The 18532-nt window shown below is 36.5% G+C and overlaps 1 protein-coding gene across 5 annotated transcripts in view; it reads right to left on the minus strand.

Annotated features, from left to right (window-relative positions):
* Positions 1–888: 888 nt before the first annotated feature.
* MIA3 (MIA SH3 domain ER export factor 3) overlaps positions 889–18532 on the minus strand; it is a 48878-nt gene continuing 31234 nt past the window's right edge. For 3 of the 5 annotated variants that reach the window (XM_037823347.1, XM_037823342.1, XM_037823351.1), the window contains 20 exons: positions 16484–16572; positions 16141–16218; positions 15941–16051; positions 14441–14512; positions 14175–14279; positions 13385–13507; positions 13188–13299; positions 12244–12299; positions 12063–12153; positions 11755–11893; positions 7061–7162; positions 6359–6419; positions 6212–6247; positions 6068–6135; positions 5842–5942; positions 5537–5674; positions 4753–4821; positions 4569–4648; positions 2691–2841; positions 1413–1723 (listed from right to left, as the gene is read on the minus strand). In XM_037823347.1, coding sequence (XP_037679275.1) covers positions 1413–1723; positions 2691–2841; positions 4569–4648; positions 4753–4821; positions 5537–5674; positions 5842–5942; positions 6068–6135; positions 6212–6247; positions 6359–6419; positions 7061–7162; positions 11755–11893; positions 12063–12153; positions 12244–12299; positions 13188–13299; positions 13385–13507; positions 14175–14279; positions 14441–14512; positions 15941–16051; positions 16141–16218; positions 16484–16572 — 2093 coding nt within the window. Of the gene's footprint in view, positions 1724–2690; positions 2842–4568; positions 4649–4752; positions 4822–5536; positions 5675–5841; positions 5943–6067; positions 6136–6211; positions 6248–6358; positions 6420–7060; positions 7163–11754; positions 11894–12062; positions 12154–12243; positions 12300–13187; positions 13300–13384; positions 13508–14174; positions 14280–14440; positions 14513–15940; positions 16052–16140; positions 16219–16483; positions 16573–18532 lie in introns of all 5 variants that reach the window. The other 2 variants (XM_037823338.1, XM_037823344.1) reach the window with 2 other exon arrangements.

An 18532-nucleotide genomic window follows, 5' to 3' on the forward strand; every position in this document is an offset into this window, starting at 1 on the left:
CTTAAATATCACAACAGTGACAAGTTATGCTCTAGGCTTTAATAACACCACATTATAGAATTTCAGGGACTGGGATATATAGCCTAATGGTAAACAAGCGTATCCTTTTGGAATGTTAATTTAATCTAAATCGTCAACTTCTTAAAATGTCTTACTGTAATTTAAAATGTCAAAGAGTTAGTTCTTAGAAATATTGTTGTAAAGACAGTGTAGCAATGTATAAAAAGACTTTGTATGGTACCATCTCAGATTCCTAGATTTACTGATTTTTTTAAACAGAAGCACCAATGTTCAAATATTAATTCTGGAGTAGGATCTAGCAACAAAAATAATTGAGTTCAGCCCATAGCAGGTTACAAACCTTAAAGTCCTAGATCATCCCTTCTTGTACATTACACTCTTCTCTCTCTTTTTTTTTTTTTTTTGGTCATATTCCTTGAAAAAAGTAGCTAAGTATGGGGGAAATAAGCCTCCATCCTAAATTTCTAAAAAGAGATTTCCTAACTTTTATGGTCATGACACAAATTTTCATTTTTGTATTATATGCCCTTAATACAAGAATGGTAAAAGGAATAGAACATGAGGTGAAACAACTCATGCTAGTAATGTAAATTCACACTCAGAACACCACTGTCAAATAGGCAATGAGGGTCATAGGAAAGCAAATCAATGCTATATATAGGTGGGGGCTGCTGACTTTGAAATAAAAAGAACAAGAAATCATTTGAGTTGACAGGCAACTCTGAGGTTGAACCTTTTCAGCAATGAGCAACAAAGAGTGTGCTGCAAAGTCACCATCTTCCTTCAGTTATGGAAACGGGAGCTTACATGTTTCCAAAATGGCACAAGACTCCTAGAAATGATCCAATGAATCAACAGACACTTGAGAAATATTAATAAACACATTTTTATGAACTATTACTATTACTACAAAGAACTACAAGAGGGGAATTATAGTGATTTTTTAGTAAACATTTTTAGCGTAACAGTATGACCAGATACTTCTAAAAAATCAAGCTTGTAAATACCGTTGCTGTATAATCAACTGGTATACACTAAAAACACGGTAATAAATGGAAATACATGCTCTTAAAGCATTTCCACAGGAAATGTTCATATTTTTCATGACATTCTAAATCACTTATTAATTACATATGCTACATTAACTAGAACACAGGTATTCTTTATTGCACATTTCAAAGTCATAAGGAGGCTCTAGTTTAAGAGGCAGTCTTGATGTAGGGAGAAAAATTATAATTTTGAATTGTTTGGCTCAAAAATGCATACTGCCAGCGCAGCTTAGTTCTAAAAACAAACCTTTTAAAATAAACTTTTGGATTTTGAAGCCAGTGAAATCCTTTAATGAATAGTGCACAGTCCACTCTTTGTCTCAGACTAAATGCCAGAGGTCATTAAGGGCTCTGTTTTAAAGCCTGTGAAGGGTCCTGGCTACTGCTCTGAGGAGTAGGTGGGGGCTCATCTCTAGAGCCTGAAGGCAGTAAGTCTCTTGCAGCAGGTGAAGGCGGATAGTCCTGGTGACCATGGGTTGGGGGTGGTAATTGGGTACCAGGAATAAAGTACTCTCTTGGGCCAAGAGAGCCTAAAGGTTTAAAAGAAGTGTGTCCTGGTAAAAATTCTCGAGGATCAAGAGGCAGGTCCCATTTTCCAGGGGGCATGCCTGGTGCATATTCTCTTAAGCCTAGTGGTGGACGCAAACCGGGACCTGGAAAAAGAAACCTTACGTAAGTAAGTATAAACATATGTAAATTTGTTTAATATATTCTTCAGTTTCTTACAAACCTATCCACACTTTACGGATGAGGCAAACTGAGGCTCAGCAAGTTTAAGCTACATACCTATGGGCCAGCCAGCCACAAAGCAATATGGGCAGGATTTAAACACGGCTCTACCTGGCTCTAGACTCCTGTGTTTTTTCCACTATGCAGTTCCACTATGCCAACTTTTATCTCACAAGGGCTTGCTCTGTACTTGTAAGTACCATATACCATACAAACATGATAGATTATGAAATAAGAGCATCACTCCAACAAGGAAATTTTGATAAAATGAAATTCTATTGTGTATTACTGTAGCTATTAAAAATGCATGCAGAACTCAGCATGGACCTAACACATACCATCAAAAACCAGTTGTCTGCCATGCTGGGAGTGGCCTGACAGCTACATTCTTTAGGTAGTAATAAAGTTCTACTTTCTCTTTAACATCTCCCTTTCCATTTATTCCCAAGGTGGGGAGTGAGGGTTTGATTTCTCCCTCATTTTACCCTGTAATCCATTGCTTATCCTTCCAGTATGGATGGTTACAAGCTTTATATTGTATAATGTATGTATCTGGGTCCTATAGGATGTCTTAAACTCTTGGGAGTTAGGGGATTTGTCATATCTATCTATCTATCCATTAGACCCTGTTACGGAATTCATTCTTCTGACTCTGTGAACAGATCCTTTGTTGTTCTATAAGAGATACCTGTTGCCCATCTCAGTATAATCTCTCAAGGGGATTACGTAGCCCTCCAGATGTCCTAAGAAACTTACATAAAAGTTAAAATGTATTCAGCTGACTTTACGTTTCCATTACAAAGCCCTGCAGTAGCAACTAATTTTAACCAAGGAATAGAGAAAAGATGAATATGCTTTACAAGTTAATTACTACTGTTCAGATCGTCATACCAAATGGTGGAGGAAGTGGCCGAGGCCCAAAAGGCCCACAGAGTTGAGGAGGTGGTCCATATCGAATGGGTGGTGGTAGAGGGCCTCCCACAGGAGAGCTCATGCGGGGAACTCCTGGGAAAGGAGAGGGCCCCTTTGCAGCTGTATTAACCTGCAGAGCAGAAGCAATTCAAGTTTGAAATACTCTGGTATGACAGACAAAAGTACCAACACCAATAAAAGCTACAACCCAGTGAACAGATATCTGGCACCTGGCACCCTTCCTCTCTACCAGGTTTACAAAGAGCAGGGGGGACTGCAACAAAACTATCCCTTCCCATTTGTTCCCAGTGATAGGTGCGAGAGGTTAAGAGGATGTCACAGGGCTAAACAGTTTCACCATTCATATTAGTACCTGCATCTGCAAATGGAAGGAAAAGCAAGAAGACTATCAAAGAATATTAACAGAGGTAATTCCCAACTAATAAAAATGTACCATCTATACTGAAATCTGTTTCTAGGACAGCCTGTGCCCCCTCCCCACCATCGCTCCCATCACAATAGTTTTATTATTTCCATATTAAGAATGCAGACAATGAAAGGGAATGAAAAATCCATCCTCCACACATGAAATAACCGCTACTATTCAGACAACCTTCAACAGGCCTTCCATATATTATCTCTAATTCTTACATCTCTTAAATCACTATATGACCATCTTGTTTTAAATACAAGGGAACAGAGGCACAAGAGTATTAGATAATTTGCCAACAGTCACACACAGCATGTAAGAAGCTGAGCCAGAATTCAATACAAGGTCTGACTCTAAGCCTCTGCTTCTTCCACCTCTGCTTCTGCTCTCTAATAAAGGGTCTTCTACTCTGTAGAAGATGTCCTGGTGTCCTGTATTGGAACTTGGAAAGTATTTTCCAACAGAAACAATGTTATTTATACAAGTTACTTAGGCACAGCTCTAATATTTATCTTCATTCACTAGCAATACTGTACTTCATATTAATACTGTACTGACAAATCATTCTTATGGGAAAATCAGTTCAAAGTTCTAAATAATTAAAATAAACTCATTTTGATCTCCATATGGCAAAACACTGTGAGGCGTGATTACAGGACTATTACGCAGGCTATAAGAAATTACACTTGTAGTGAACATGATAAAGTGAACATAATTTAAGGCCACTGCTGGGCACTGGGTCACTGGGTACTTACAGATTTTCATTACTCTGTCTTTTACTTCCAGCTAACATTCTTCAGTTACCAATCTGAAATTTCTGATCATTCAAAACAGGGTTTACCTAGTATCCAACTTAAGGGGTTCTTAAATAGCACACTTCCAAACAAAGATATAATACTAATGAACTATGCAATTTGTTTAATTCACTGTACCAAAGAGTATTCACTGAAGCACACAGTTGAGAGTGGTGACTTCACATTTTTTAGTTATTACAATTACAACAAATGTTCTAAACAGGTTAATCACCTAATAAAACAGGAGGAGAAAAACCAATCAATCAGATTTCAGCAACCCAGCAACACCCCAAGTCAAGGAGAATAGTAAGATCCATATTGCCATGCAATTTAAAGCAATGAAGATTAGTGTCATGCTCCTCAGATCCTTTCCAGAAATACACCACGTAAAAGCCCAGTTCACTCCTCAACCTCTTAAATACTCTGCTACTGGATGCTCAGCCAAAGATGTAATGCTGGGGACAGAGAGGCCTTGAAGTTCTTGAGGAACAGTTGCTTTTTAAAAAATAAATAAGATAGTACATATATAACAGAACACACTAACAGGAGATGAGGAAGGAGAGGATGTCGTAGAAAAAGTTAAATGTTCCCTGAAGTATCTAATTACAATTCAAAAATGACTGCAGAACCTACCTTGCCCTCATCCATCACCTTAGCAGGGGAAGAGCTTCTTGAGCTACTCACCACAGGAGCTGCCCCACCAGATCCCGGATCTGTTAAAGACAGAGAACTGGTTTAGATTTATTGCCTTGTATATCTGTGAGGAAAAATAAAAATCTTCCACCTACTTTTCTTTGAATACACTTAGGTCCCTTACCAGAGGTGGAAGGTTTCCCAAATGCGTCAGATGACCATCGAGGACGAGTTAGAGGCCCATCAACTGAACCTGAGAAAGAAACAGAGACCTTGCAGGTATTTTTCAGAAGAAACAAACCAATTATGGACAGGTCAGGGTTCAACTCTACGTAGAAAGCAACATTAAAAACAGGTCTCCCAATACATATGAAGGGTAATCATTTATAATTTAAGTACAGACTTAAAAAATTAAAGTAAGAATTGCCTTGGATTGAAAGAGCAGCAATAAACACTGTTAACTGCAGTGGTACTGTACAGTGTACAGTGTACTTCAAATCACAGGCTTGATACAGTTCTCCAGGCTTTTTTCCAGTGTGTTCAAAATCTGATTTCCATATCTTACCAAGTATTACATAAATACTATTGATTAGAAATAGACTTACAGTATTTAATATTTTGAGAAATGGAAGCATGTACATTGCATCAACTATAAAGTTTTAAGGCTACTTTCATAATATTAGTGGGAAGAACCCCATAGAAATTTAACTTTTAAAGGCATACTTCACAATAAAAAGTTTTAAATAAACAAAAAGCAATAAAGGAAGCCCCCGGGCAATAATAAATATATGCTTTCTATTCTAAAGCAGATTTTGCAGTAGACTATTTATCCCCTGAGACCAATTAAGAAATAATTCTATATTCTGGATGGAGCCAAATTCTGAACTCTTGTTTGCATTAGAAATCTCAAATAAAAGGGACAAGAACTCTTGAAACTACTTATTGCAAGGTAATATGTGAATGCTTACCAAATTCACCTCTAGGCATCTCTCTTCGATTAAGAGTAGCAGAGAGAGGTCTCCCAGGTGGGTCCACTGTGAGCGGAGGGGAGCATTCTCCACCGCTCACAGGGGATGGGCCAAAAGAGCCATTCTGGCTCAGAGGACCTGAAGAAGACAGTGTCCTGTTACCACTTTACAACAACCTTTCTTCTTTAGTATGTACTTGGGAGAATTTCTAGGGCATCACAGCTATTACACACAGAAATAAAAAGTAATTTATATGTAGTTTGCATCAAAAAATAAATTGCTGCCCTCTACAAAGTGCCCCCTACCTCTCCGTGGTGGGTTTTGTGCATTAGGTCTTCCTGGCATTGGCTTTACAATCACAGGTTCTTCTTGCAGCATTGCCATCTTTTGGGTTACTTCCAGTAATCTCAAATACAGAGAAAGAATGGACTTGAATTTGAAATAGGAAATCAATTCCTTTACTAGATGCCAAATAGTATAGCCTTAAAAACTCTAAAACACACTGAAAAAAAGTGTATCAAAATTACATACTTCTGTCTCAAGTTAGCAGCTTCCCTTTTCTCTTCAGCTATAGCTCTTTCTGTAGCACGAGCTCTGAGCTATTGAAGAAAAAATATCCAAATTCAGTTGTGGTAGACTATGCACAAAAAGAAAGAAAGAAAGAAAAAATCTCACCCAGTTCTCATGAGCTTTCTTTTCATGAGTAGCAATCTGAAAAAAACAACACATCAAAAAGTATCTTTAGGAATTAATTATAATAGCTATTATAACAGTCTGCATCAGATATCAAAGAATTCTGCAACTACAGGGCAGAATTATTACCTGTTCTTTAAATGAGAGCTCCGTTTTCTGTAATTCATCCTCCATTTCTTCAATTCTCCGCCTAAGAATTACACTTGCTTATATCAGTTAAAGAACTGAATAAAATTTAAATAATCTGACCATATTTCCCCTATTCTAATGACTGTACCTCTATAGCTTGCATCCATATATAAAAACATATTTTACATGGTTATAGTAAGTGTACATTAAATAGTAAAAACCAATACTACATAATTTTCTTATTTATTATTTAATGGCTGGAGATTCTGAGTTGATACACTATAATTTCCTTAATCATTCTTCAACAGGTTCTCAAATAATCCTGCTTTAAATATCTTCCTCCATAAAGCTTTTATCTTCCTTTAATTATATCCATAGAAAATTTCCCAGAGCTATGCTACTGGCTTTATCAAATGGCATGATCATTTTTATAGTTTCTGACATATCTTACAAAACTATTTTCCTAAAGAATTATGCCAATATACAAAACCACCCAGTACTGTTGCATGAACCGAGTTTTACCATTTTTTCATTTGTGAACTTAAAATTTATTTTTTGTCCTGTGTGAATTGAATGTCTTCATATCCTCTGACCATTTATTTATGCTTTTGTGCTATTTTGTTCAACAATGTAAAAATGGTTTTTAAATAAGCCGGAGTAGTTTTATTAGCCACTGACACTCTCTTTAGAAGCTGAACTCACTTGTAAGTTTTTACTTCCTCTGCAGTCAAAACCGCTTTTTCATCTGCAGCTGATAGTCGCTGCTCTCTTTCTTGCCGCTCATACTCTTCTTGACTCAACTTCCTAAGGTGAGCAAGAAATAAACAATATAAAAGCAGATGTCAAATGAAAGTGTTTTTTTCTCTTGCCAGAAGTCAGAATTTCTCTATCCCATGTCACTTCTCATCTGTCTCTAAAATGCATCAACATACAAAGAAAATCATAGGAAGGAATTCAAACTTACCATTTAAGGATAAAAATCCAACTCTGGCTTGCTGGCAAGTCACCTATATTTTCTAACTTCTCATAATTCTCTTTTCACTAGTAAATACAACAAACAATTGTAAAATACACTACGTGCCCCTTGGGCAAGTATCTCGTGGCTGAGGCAATGAAAGCTCATTTTATTGTAATGTGGAAAGCCAGACTTCAATGAATCTAACAGCCTAAGTCTATTAGGATAGAGCAGGGGACAATTACTTCTCTTATTTCTACCACAGAATCCCTGTAATTACTTTTCTTATTTCTATCACGGAGCAACTATTTGTCAATACAAGACCGGTACCTTGATAAAGATAGACAGCCAAGGAAAGGACCTTTTAGAACATGTCTTCTAACCATGCAAAGAACATTTCCACACATAAGATACAAACTCTTATTACTTATTTCAATGGAATGTTGATTAAGAGGCAAATCTTAGTACTAACAATGTCTATCAAATATAAAAATAATATGAACTGTCCCATAATCAGGGTATTATCGACTGGAAAAAGGCTTTAATTGAAATAACCTTCAAGCTCAGGGATGTCCATTTACTGTAACGGTAAAGAGTTTGTTAGCAATGTCTCTTGAATTGAAAAATGACCTGAACTGTCCCATAATCACCATTTTATCTGCTGTAAACAGGTTTAAACCAGATAACCTTCAAGCTCAAGATATCAACCTACTTAGTACAGATTGTAAAGGTAGCAACACTTAATGATTTAAAAACATTATTTTCTGATTACCCTTGTAATTCTTTACCCATAGTTCAGACTCAAAAGATATGTTATGGAGTGGCTATAATATACTGGTTACCACATAAGGTGCTAAATAGATACAAAAATGAGTGAAGTACTATCCCTGCACTAAAGAGATTCACAACTTAACGTATAAAAGATACAAATACGAACAGAGCAACCTGAGACTCTGGCTTAAGGATGGTGAGAAAATTTGAGTCTTGAAGAAAGATTCCAATAATCGATGAGTTAGTCTGAGAACACTGAGAATAGCTGGCCAAAATACTCTTTTCTAATGTGTTTAAAGGCATTGGAGAGCTAATAGGCAATGAAAATATATGAGAGTAAGATCCAGTAGAAAAAGGAATCCCAGAATTACACATAGGCCTGGCATCTAGAGACACTTTTCACCTAGATTCATCTATGAATTCCAAAACAATGCAGAGATATTAAGAAGCTGAGCAGAGCTTTTAACAGATTCATGGGTTCAAAGATAAAACAAGTAGAGTTCAGAGTCTGCCAATGAGCTGGGTGGGGGGATGGGAAGTGCTAATAAAAGCCCTAGGCACTGGGGTGGGACTCGAAAAAGCTGCACATTTGGAATACTGAATAGGCAATACAGTGTGCTTTGATGGGATTGAGCCATTGTTGAATCATCTTAGTTGCTGACTGGATTAGAGATGGCCACCTGCTAGAACTAAACACAAATCTTTTTTGCAGAAAAATGCTATCATCCCAGGCCTCAAATTTTCTCTACAATTATCATATACAATGTTTGCCACTCAATCAAAACTGACGAGGTGCTCCACAAGACAAGACATCATGGTCAAAATCTAAAAGACAAGAGAAATGGACCCATAAGGCATGCACATACTAGAATCCACATACAAACTTTAGAATAAGTGTGCCTTATATGTAAGCCAGGAAAGTAAAAGTCAAGATTGTAAATTTCCGTAGAGGATTATACCTATAAAAGTGAAACACAGAATAACTGAAATCAAGACCAGCAGATTTGATGACTGAAGAGATTAAGTACACTGGAAAAGAGGTCAGGAAAAAACATCCAGAATGAAGCAAATTCAGGTAACAAAATTCAGATATGAACGTAAGAGACATAAGGGAAATGGAAAAAAAAAGAAAAAGTCTAACACATTTAACTGGCATCTCAGAAGGAGAAGAGAGAATGAGGCAGAATCAATATATGAAGAAAGATATTAACCTGCCAATTCCAGAGGTGCTGATTTGCAGATGACCTCAGCAGCGTAAATGCAGAGAGAAAGGGGAGGAGAAAACCCACACCTGGTCATCTCTCCCAATAAAACTGTTAAAAAACAAAAAGGAAAATGACCAAAGGCAGCAAGGGCAGTGATGCAACATTCAAAAACGGAAAATAAGAATGACATAGGATTCCTCAAGGAAACGTTAAAACCACAAGACAATTGGTTCTCTTTAAAGTGTTGAAATTAAATAATTGCCAAAATTCTAAAGCCAGCAGAAAGTCTTAAAAAATGAAGCAAAAGTGAAAACATTTTCACATTTTCAGACAAACTAATTGACTCTGTCACTGAAGGTGTGCTTCAAGTAGAATGAAAGTTATCTCAAATGGAAAACCAAAGACGTAAGAAAGAATGAAGAACTATAGGAGCTACAAATATGTGTATATGTATCTAAATGAATATAGACCAGATAATCTCTGTAAAAGACAATAAAAGGCTCTGTGGGGTATGCAGTATACAGAGAATTAATATACATTACTATAATAGCATGTAAATCAGGAAAGAATGAAGGAAATTAAAGCCCAGGAAAAGGTAAACTGTTAATTTATATCAGACTTTAAATATTAAAGGTTCAGGATGAGTATGGTCTTTAGAGTAATTACAAAAAGAAGAGTAAAGATTAACAGGGGGAAAGGCAGAATAATTAAAAAATATTCCAAAAGACAGAAAGAACAGTGAACAGATCATCAAATAGAAAGCCAATACCAATATGTAAATTTAAACCCAAATATGTATTTCAGACTTAGGTTGTAAAAAAAAAAAATAATGTACCCAGACTCTATGGCTGCCTACCTATTTATTTATAAATGTCATAACTCAACCCAGAAAAGATTTTAAAGATCAAAAACATTTAAGTAGGGCAGGAGATTGCCCGGTGGAAATAAAGCAAAAGGAAACTTTTACCACAGAGAAAACAGCATTACATAAAGACAAAGGGGTTTTGGGTGGCACGAAGGAACTGTGTTCAGTGTGATTACGGTTCAGGAAGCATCCAAGAAAGCTGCAGGAAATGCACCTGGAGGGGTAGCCCAGGACCAGCTGAGAGGAAGGGCCCTGTGTGCTTGCCAAGGAGTCTGGAATTGATCTGAAGGAAACGGATCATTCTTGATGGATTTTAAGCACATAATGACATAGACAGACTCATATTTTAGACGGTTCACTCTAATAGTTGAAGAGAAAATTAATCAGAGTTTGGAAGAAGGGACATAAGAAAGGGAAACCAGAGATACGATGATTAGTTATGTGCCTGAACTAACAGTGGCTTTGGGATGAAGAGTAGGGCCCCAACCAGTCATAATGCCTGAATGGATATTGGAGAAATTGAATAAAACTGCACTTTATTCACTGTATCTTGTACGCTTTCTTATAAGAAAAATTCGGACAATTCAGATTACTACTGGAGGCAGAGAAGTACTGTTAACAACAACAACAAAAAAGTAAAGTAATGAAATGAGAAATGTTTCTCTCAAGCAGGCCAGACATTTAGAGCTGGCTTGAACAAAATTGGAAAAACTAAACTGGTCACTTGGTGAGCACAGAATTAGAGAAAAAGTTAGCAGTATGGCTTCAGTGTTTAATGGCATAAGGCAGTAGCAGCCCGAGCATTTAAGAAAGATTAATCTGTGTTTGTTTAGCAAGAGAGGCTTTCTCAAAGACTGTCATGTACACCAAAGGACAAAGTATAGGAGCAAACACAAAAAGCTACTGCCACTGACAACTTATTTTCAGAGAATTCAAATATTTTTCTGGAGAAAAAAACTTCAATTGAACTATAAAATTCTACCTTTCAAAAGATACCTAACTCGGTATTTGAGATGTGTATTTCAAAAAGATTAGTAAAATATTTAAAAATACGTACCAAACAGGGATTTCTATATTCAAAACTCTCCACATCTTTACCACAATTACATTATGTAATGTTTAATCTGAATATTTGACATTATTACGTCCAAAACTTAGGATACCTTCAATAGCTAGATCCCCTCTGAAGTTTTTATTCTACTAAAAAAATATATAAATCAATCAGGATTTTTAAGGCTATATAACAAAGTCAGTAACACAAATAGAAGATAAATCAGAATCAAGTAATTGATCACAAAGAAAGCAAAGTGAAATAAGTGATAGTGCCATAAAAAGGACAAGGATCTTTAAAAAAGAAGCACTTCTGCAGCAATAACTGTTAGTACCAGTAAACCACTCTTCCATCAAATAAATTACAGGCAACAATTTCTGAAAACTAATTAGAATGAGAAGAAAAATGCAAGTTATGGAAAATGAGTTAGAAAGAAAGACAAATCTACACTAATTATTGAGGGGGAAATTGTAAATAATCTTTAAAAAATATATGAGTACACCTTAGTCATACAACAATATTTTTAACAATGAACAACAAAAATCTTACTTCTGCAGAGCCATCTCTTTCTGCTGATAGAGTTCATTCAGAATCTCTACTTTCTGCCTCAGGGTTTTGCAATCATCTTCCAGGCCAGCTTTGGCAGACTGCAGTGAACTGCGATCATCTTCTAATTTCTTTATCTCATCTGTAAAGGATAAAACATTTGAGCTACGTATGTGCACATGGACTTCAGAACTTGGTCAGAGGGCAGTAGTGGGAGAGGTGAGAAGCATGACAGCAGGAAGCCATTCTTTATCTTTCCAATGCAAAATCAATTCCAATATAAAGGAATTTATTCTCAAGAAGCAACTTACCTTCCAGATTACATTTAGTGGACATTGAAGCTCTCAGCTTCACTTGTAATAGCTTTAGATCTTCTTCAACTACTGCTATTGCAGTTTTTGTCTAAAAATTGTAGAAGAGAGAAGTATTCTTAAAAAGCAAGGTATACAAGAACTCACAGGCACTTAGGGCACACTATAAAAAGGATTATACCCGAGACACATCCATCATCTGTTTAATTTGATTTTTCATCCTCTCATTCCGGTCACCTAAAAACCAAAAGGCTTTAGTTGCTTTTTCCTACCTTGCTTCTTAATGTTACATTTTCCTGATTTCCAAAAACAAAAACATTTTCTCATTATGTCCAAACATTTAAAAAAAAAAAAAATTAACCAACAGGACTGTTTAGGCCAATTGACTCTTAAGAGAATCACAAAGTTAGATTCAAAAAGTGAATTCTCAGTTTGTTCAAAAAAAATGTTATCCGTGCTGTTCTTGAGCAAGAAGGGATATATGAGCTAAAGCTCTCTCTTTTCTCCCAGATCTGCCTGGGTAAGATTCACTCCTTTTTTCTATCCCTGAATCTGCTAACAGATGTGGTTCAAACCACCCATTGTGTAAGTGATATCTGACTCGGGAAACAGTGTCTAGAAACACTGTCCTCTTCAGTAAACACTGCTACCATTTAGCTTCCATGCTCACGGCCTTAGTCAGTTTATGGCTCCTACCACCTCAATACTCTTAAAACTGTAAACTGGGTATGGACCTTAAAACCACAGAGCTACAGAGATGAGGAACATTAAAATAAAAGGTCATCTCCAGAGTGTTGAGAAACAAGTTTATCCTCCTACTGTACCCTAATTCTATAGTTTTCAATACTTAGAGGTGTAAGACGGGACTGATGCTGCACCTCCAATGCCCATATCTAATTCTCACTGTGGTGCAAAAAAGAAGTCAGTATTCTCTGCATGCCTGCTAGACCATACTCTAGCAACCCACCTCCACCCAAAGCATACAGACATACATATAAATCTAAGGATATGCCTCCACAGTGCTAACACTAGGGAGGAAATCGGTCAGCACAAAAGTAGCATCAATGCACTTAATTAAAGATAGGAAGACAAAAAAGGATCCAACCTCTCTGAGACTAATCTTACCTCCCACTTCTCCATTTGCTAATTCATCCAACCCATTTCCTCCTTTATTTTTAACCTCAGATTCAGATTCACAATCTAAACGATTCAGCTGTGTAATGCAATTAGTCAATGCCTAGAAAAGAAGCAAAAAGGTATCAGAAAGAGATCTCAATTTAAATTAAGAATATTTAAAACCGTATTCATGAGAATGAACTTACATCAATATTATCATCTTTGTGAATAAAAGCTCCTTCCAAATCTTTCTGAGACTTCTGAAATGATTTGATTTGCTCACTGAGCTCAGCATGTGATTTACTCCAGTCTTCGATTTCCTGCTGCAACTGAAAAGCCAAAACACATGAATTATCAAAGTTAGGGCTTTTGCAGTAGAGCCACCAGGGCCATGTGAATGAGGCAGGGAAACAGGGAACCATGCCTCTCAGTGACCTACCACTATAGGCTAAAGTCTTGTCTAAAGGGAGGGAGGAGCGACAGTCAGAACATAACTGTCAAGGAAGTAGATCCAGTTTGTTACACCCTTCAGAAAACCTTTTGCAGCCAATTCAAATGATCCATTTCCAGTGTGAATGGAAGGGCACATCTCACTGTTTCCCAGGCCGAGAACAACAGATTATACAACCGCCACTTGGTCAGTGAAGCAGTAACTGCTCAAGAAGTTTTATAAAATACCCAATTCTTTGGTCTAAAATGCCTATCCATCACCCCCTTGAGTCTACTCAAGTTAATAACTGGTTGGTGTTTGACAAGACAAAGACAAGCATCCTGACAGCCACAAGAAATTATGCAGATGGAGAGAAAATTCCAGAAGTGACGGGGAAAACATAGCCACGCACTCAATTCTGGGAGCACAGTTCAAACTCTGCATGTCTAAGAACAAAATCCTGCACTCATATTTCATTTTAAAAAGAGATTTGAGAAAAGATATTCAAAAGACAATGTTATTTAGTTCTCTAGCTGACATCATCTATGGCAACAACTTTTCTTTACCTGCTCCTTCTTCTTCTTAAGCCTCCCATTTTCTTCTTGAACCCGATGGCATTCAGACTTCACCTTCTCTTCACTAAGTTTAGCTTCATTAAGGGCAATTTGAACCTAACACAAAATACTCCTATTAGCAAGATGATTCCCAAGAAAAACAGAAAAAGTTACACTTTCCCAACAAGACATCATACAGTTTCCAAATTCAAATAGTTGCTCCTCAACAAAACTAAGATATGGTATTAATACCCTGCAGGAATTGTGAGCAGCTTTACCTCTGAAAATTCTGAGGCATTTACTGAAATAACATCTTTTAACTTCTCTATAGATTTCTTGTTTTCCAGTATCTGTGTGTAGAAAGAGAATAACAAAATGTTAACAGGATTTCCGTAGAAACCCTGGGATATATGCTAAAAAGAAGAAATATTAACAAAATGTATCCCAGAGTCATCCCCTATGCTTTGGGTAAAAGCAGGTGATCCAGTTTTGGCCTACGATTAAAGTCAAGAACATAAAGACATGAGGAACAAAGAATATAGCTGAAGGTATAACTTCATGGTATCTACAACCTTCCTGGTTAAAACATAATACGGGAGATGACCTGATAAAAAGTAAAAGCAAAGAAGAGGGAAAAACTTTCAAGTAAACCAGTTCAAATCAATGGTTTTTCCTAATGGTGGAGAAAAAAAATCCCCAAGATGTCTTTGAAAATTCTCTTATCTGGATTAAAAACAGTAGGACGTCGGGGAGACTAGACAAATCTACAGTACAGAATTCCAAATAGTTTATGAATATACAGCCTCCTTAAGTATGGGCCGTGCATAGCGACTTCTTTCCAATGAAAACAGTATGCAAAGGGGGAGAAAAAAGAATAATTTTACAGTGGAAAAACCTAGTAAAAACTACTTCAGCCAGGTGATCAAGTTTAACTGGGTTTGAGTGATAAGGGAACCCACTGTACTAGCTCTGCAACTCTTACATAATTCATGCCCCCATTCAGCACTGGCCTTGATTAGAGCACTATATAAGCTCAGACAGAAGGTGTGAGCTTACTACAACCAAGAAGGACACTTTGAAGAAAGCACAGGAGCTGAGAGAGGAGCTGCAGATGAGACACAGTTTGAAGACGGCCGTTGAAAGCAGACTCTTGCTCTGGAGAAGCTAAGAGAGGACAAATGCCCCAAGAGCATCTGAGAGTGACATTCTGAACAGGAGCTGCGGCCTAGAGAGGAACGTCCTGGGAGAAAGGCGTTTTGAAAACAGAACTCGGAACAGACGCCAGCCATGTGCATTCCCAGCTAACAGAGGTTTTCCCGATGCCATTGGCCATCCTCCAGTGAAGGTACCTAATTGTTGATGTGTTACCTTGGATACTTTATGGCCTTAAGACTGTAACTGTGTAACCAAATAAACCCCCTTTATAAAAGCCAAAAAAAAAAAAAAAAAAGAACTATGCAAAACAAAACAAATGGTAGGATGGTTCAAATGGGCTACAGTTTCTTAGTTATTCTACATGATTTGGAGGGCAGAGTCAAGCAATATGAAAATTACCCAGTGCTGAGGGAAAAAAATACTTTCTAAGTCCCCCAAAATAGTAAGTTATGATATTAGTACTTAAAATTCCACAAAAGTGGATGGAATTAAGTTCAACTTCCCTGTTCTTCACTCTTATTTTAGGTAACATCATGGGAAAATACAGAAAGGTCAACTTACCACAATGTACAAAATGGCTCAAAAGCCAAAATTACAGTAACACCTAGCAATAAACTTCTTACCAAGTCCTGATTCTTGGCATTCTGTTCTCTCTCTGATTCTAACATAACACGCAGATTTTTAGCAGTGTCACCCAAAATTTCATTAGTTTCTTCAAGTCTCTTGATTTTATCCTATCAAAATAGTATATGCATTAGTAATAATTACACATTACTTTCACTTTTATTTTTAGAATATAATCCCAAAAAAAGACAATTTTTACCTTAAATTTAATTGCCTCATCAGAGAGAATTACATTTTGTTTCTTGGTTTCTTGAACATGTTTCTTTGATTCCTTGATCTAAGAAATACAAAAATAAAATAAAATATTCAGATTCAGAAATAAAAACTTTAGTGCCAGCGAAACTTATCTGCGAGTGGGTGACCCCTTCAAAAGAAAGCAGTACTTTACACATAAGGTGACTGCCTTAGATTTGGATGGTTTGTAGAAAACAATGAAATAAGAAAATATGCTCTAAAGCATCACAGTAACTAAATTATAAGACAGGCGGCAATAATTCAAGCTAGAAGAACCATGGGGAGAAAAACAGAAAGGATAATTATACCTTCTGTTCATAATTTGACAATTTTTGTACAAGTTCTGCATTTTCTTTCATGATATTCTTCATTTTCTCAGAAATTTGCTGTTCAGTGACTAAAAAGGAAGAAAAATCCATAAGATTATTATGATCACTAAATTAAATTACTCAGTGTACTAGAAGCAAAGGCATGTTCTCTGGCACTATGAGGGTAAAGAACTTGTTAGCATAAACATTACGCCTTAAAAAAGCAATCTGTAGTTAATGGACATAGAAATGTAAAAATATGATTAAAATTTCAGAAAAATATGACAATAAGGACTGTTACTTCAATGAGATTCCAATTTAATTTGTTTTTCAAAATGGAGAAATACAGTAAAATGTTTTAGCTTAATGTCCCTCCCTTCATTAAACATCTTTCTTTCAGAAAATGGGATCACATCAAATTTGTCATCGACCAAGAAGAAACAGAAAGCGCAAACATATCAATATACATTTCTTTAACTCAAGTTATCTACCAAAATAAATACTTAATGTGTTGATTAAACCATTAGCACAGGGACATTGTTCACATGTAATAAATTTGCATTACATCAACATTCAGCTTATGTGCTACCATTCTCTACCAAAATATAAACTTTTCAATAATTCACAAGTAGCAAGGTATTTAGTATGGAGCAGGCCCTCAAATTTTTTTTAAACACAACCTTCACAAGTCTTTTCAAACTCAGCACATTTTTAATATTCAAAATAATTTTCATTATCAAAATACCAATGACTCAAGAGATGATCTTACACTACAAGTTACCAGCCTTAAGAACAAAAAAAGTAGAAAACAAAGTCTGGCAATATTCTCACTATTTTCCATTCTACCACAGCAGCTGTTGCCTGTATAATGAATTTAGCAAAGGGCAACATGAAGTCAAGGTAGCTTAAGTGGAATTAAAAAGAACCTGATGGTAGTACAAGTAGAAGCCAAATATTTGGTATTTTAATTAATATTTAGTATTAATTATTCATAATTATATGACTTACCCATTTTCCTCTAAAGCTTTAGATTATAGCAAGCATCATTCTGTGTGCTGCTGTCCAGCTAGCTCAATCTCCTCTATTGCATCTTGTGATTACTTCTAAATCTGCCTCTCTAGCATGGCCCTTCATTTAAATTTAAGTCCAACGTTTCTTACCGCCCACTGAAAAGTCCCCAGAGATTTTATTTCAAACACCCCAACCAAACTTTTTCCCATGCTCAATTTTTCTGTTCTTCTCTCTCACTTCCTTGTCTTTGTATCACCTGCCACTTCATTCTCCTTGTCATGCAGGCCTGAGAACTTGCAGTGCCCTCCCTCATGCTTATTCTCAATTCATATCATTCTCCAAGTTCTAGTAATTATTTCCAGTACACTTAGATCCTGCAACTGCTTCAAAAAATCCCCACTGTTCCAGGTTCTCCTCACTTCAGGCTACATTTTTCAATATCTACCAGAGATCCTTCTAAAATATAATTTAATTGATCTACTCATAGGCAACAATATCTTTATATTCCCCAACAGATTCTAGCTCAAGAGAATGAGGTAGTCAGAACAGCATGGACTTTGGATCACATATCTGGGTTCAAATCCCAGCTTCACCAGTTAATAGCTTCAGGACCTCGAACAACTAATCAAAAAGCCTTGATTTTTGATTTTCATCTGTAAGATGGGATTGTTGCCACCACCTTAGGCATAAATACATATGTAAAGTATCTATCTCACGGTAGAACACATACAAAAAGCACCTAGTCCAATGCCAAGAATTCCAGGCTTCTCTGACTGGCATTTAATTTTATCATCTGGCCCAATATCCAAATATATTTTCTACATTACCAATGTTAGATCTCTGCTCCCCTCAAGTCAAACCTTCACTACCTCCAATGCTACCACTAGTAGAATAAAAAACAGTATTTGAGGACCTACTAATATGCCAAGTAGCCAACCAGCTCCATAACAGACATCTCATTTAATCACCACATTCTATGAGAAGTACATATATAATCTCATCATTTTGCACCCTGTTTATTTGCACTTTTTTTCTCCA

Source organism: Choloepus didactylus, chromosome 2 (assembly GCF_015220235.1).
Source record: "Choloepus didactylus isolate mChoDid1 chromosome 2, mChoDid1.pri, whole genome shotgun sequence".
Classification (NCBI taxonomy): Eukaryota; Metazoa; Chordata; class Mammalia; order Pilosa; family Megalonychidae; genus Choloepus; species Choloepus didactylus.